Here is a 2877-nt window from a genome sequence, read left to right as displayed (position 1 = left end):
ATAACTATTGAAATAGGTAAATTATCATTTTGTTTGTGATTTCCCGAAATGGAAACCATTTTCGAAATATACCCATTTCGGATTTCGGGGATATATAATGTGTAGATTTCTCTTATTTACAACAAACACTTTTAAAATTTCATCTAATCTATAATCCGAAATGTTTAGTCATTGGTTTTTCACTTAAACTACTCTTTGTATCGTAATATATGTTTGGAATCATTTTTTTATTGGTTAAAAAAACGAATTAGTTTTTTTTTTTTTTTTTTTTTTTATTGAAATATGGATTTGTTATTCGGAACTTTGGTATGTCCATCAAATTTCTCTCTTTAGTTTTATTCTTCGTACACAATGTTTAATTCGAAATCCAAATCCAAATCTTGACATGTAATTTTTTTGTTAGAAATCTACTTTGGATATGCCTTAGGTGCGTTTGGTTAGCAGGAAAGGAATGAAATTCGAAGGAAAATGATCCAATTCCTTCGAATTCATGCGTTTGGTTGGACTTAGAGGAGGGAAAAGAATTCCAAAATGAAATAAACTTTCCAATATATGGAGGAAAGTGAATTTCTTTCAAAGTTGGATGGAAAACATTCTTTCTCATCAAGGAAAGTGGAAGATTACAAAAATACCCCTTGACTTATAAAAAACCCCCATCACTATCACTAACCACCACCACCATTGCTGCCACCACCACCACCACCGCCACCACCACCACCGTTGCCGCCCACTGACCACCACCACCACCACCGATGCCGCCACAACCACTACCACCGCTGTCATTGCCACCACCGCCGCCACTGCCACCGACCACCACTACCACCGCCATGACCACCACTCACTACCACCGTCGCCGCCACCACTACCCACCATAACCGCCGCCGCCACCCACAACCATTGCCTGCGATGCCACCACCATTACCATCATTTTCGTTACCACCGTCGCCGCCGCCTCCGACCACCACCACCACCCACCCACCACCATCGCCACCATTGCCGCCACTACCAACACTACCATTACCCACTACCACTACTAATGCCATCACCCACCACCACCTCGCCCCCACCACCACTAATAACACCACCACCACCACCACTACCAATGCTGCCACCATCACCGCTACCACCACCGCCACCGCCACCAACCGTCACTGACACCACCAGCACCATCACCGCCATCGCTGTCACCACCAGCTGACACTGCCACCATCATCACCACCACTTCCCCCATCACAATCAATGTCACTACCATTGTCGCCGCCACCGCCACCGCCACCACCGCCAAAATTTTACTATTTTTATAATTTTTATAATGTATTTTTACATATAAGTTAGAAAACAAGGTAAAATTAAGAAAAACAGAAAAAAGGGTAATTATGTCATTTTACATGAATTCTAATTTCATTTATTGCGAACCAAACAGATTCTGGAATTAATTCCAATTTCATTTCCTCCAACCAAACAACATATGGAATTAGATTCAAATTCCAGACAAATTCGTTTTCCAATTCCAATTCAGATTCCTTCGGCAACATTCTGTGAACCAAACATCACCTTAGAGTGTTTAGATGAAAGTAGATTATTCAATATATAAATGATTTTTTCTTGTAAACTTTTTTTTAGAGTAATAAAGTTTCTATACATCTCCAACCTTACTTCAAAACTCATTTTTGACATCATCATTTTGGTGTTAAGTTATTTTGTAAGGCCCCAAAATTCCAAATACCAGTATTAACTTAACATGGTCTCAAAACTTCTACAATTCGAAAATTCAAATACTAATATCATTATTTATAATAACTGCGGAAGCGAATAGAAATTTAAATAAACAATTGGTGCGTTACGTCCTCCTCAAGGCTTTTCACCATCTTCACGTTTGAGCTTTATCATTCCCATTCCTGGTGCCACTCGCTACGTTATTTCTGGGTTACGTGCATTTAAAGATTCTAATAGGTAAGCCTAGGGCCTAGTGAGTTCGTTTTTCATGCATATTGACGTCAATAAAGTAAAAACAAATGCAACAACTTGTGAAATATAATTCTATCCACCATTTATGACACATTAGGGAACTACTGTCATTTCCAGGGAATAAGTCCCTCCGCCGGGCACAACAAATATGCTTACGGCTAATTAGTCAGAGCGTAAACCCTCTACCGCGTACTGACACCCTGTACGACGGCTGATAGTAAGACCGTGTAGTTAATACACATGTTCCCTATTTATATGTCACCCACCTTTTTCACCCTTTTACATGAAATAGTTTATAAAATCCACACAAATATTCTTAGCAATAACAACGGTAACATGTAATTTGCAAATAATTTAGAATCAACTTATCATGCAAGCAACCACAAAATTCACACGAAACTCACCTTATTGACGTTAGGTCTTAACCAAAGCTTGTCACACTACTCGTACCGTACATTCCAACAATAAATTTTTCTAAGATCGCAATCCTAAAAAAACATCCTATGCGTTCGTTTAGTTCCACTATTCACTTATCTCGTTCGGCCAACCAATAACTATAAAATTGTATTATTCATAATATTGATATTAATTTTTGATCCAAATAGTATATTGCGTCCTTATCGAACTTAGAAAGCCTTCTCCTTTAAGTTATCATTTTATAAAACTTTAATATAAATATATAAAAAAAAGTTTGTGTGTTTAAATTTATCAAACATTTGAAACCAGTTTAGAAACTTAAATATCTTAAAGTTAAATTTTTGTTATGACACCAAAAAAAACAAGTCAACAAACTACAGGGACCTAAACAACGACATCAAATTCAATTCAAATGAAACACATGGTGCCTTATATAGATTCATTTCAAAATAAAACATATTATAAAAATTGAATATATATATATATATATAT

General features: G+C 37.1%; 1 protein-coding gene across 1 annotated transcript; it reads right to left on the bottom strand.

The window, feature by feature from the left end:
• Positions 1-779: 779 nt before the first annotated feature.
• LOC128132921 (glycine-rich cell wall structural protein-like) lies at positions 780-1115 on the bottom strand. The gene has a single exon (XM_052769928.1). It carries the CDS (start codon positions 1113-1115, stop codon positions 780-782), a length of 336 nt encoding a protein of 111 aa, XP_052625888.1.
• Between the last annotated feature and the right edge of the window lie 1762 nt (positions 1116-2877).

Source organism: Lactuca sativa, chromosome 3 (assembly GCF_002870075.4).
Source record: "Lactuca sativa cultivar Salinas chromosome 3, Lsat_Salinas_v11, whole genome shotgun sequence".
Classification (NCBI taxonomy): Eukaryota; Viridiplantae; Streptophyta; class Magnoliopsida; order Asterales; family Asteraceae; genus Lactuca; species Lactuca sativa.
Note: the sequence above shows the minus strand (reverse complement) of the source record. Positions and strands in the feature narration are given on the sequence as shown.

Bases quoted from the DNA above. Each gene is read 5' to 3' on its own strand.
- LOC128132921 (XM_052769928.1), bottom strand. From the start codon at position 1,115: ATGGTGGCAGCATTGGTAGTGGTGGTGGTGGTGGTGTTATTAGTGGTG.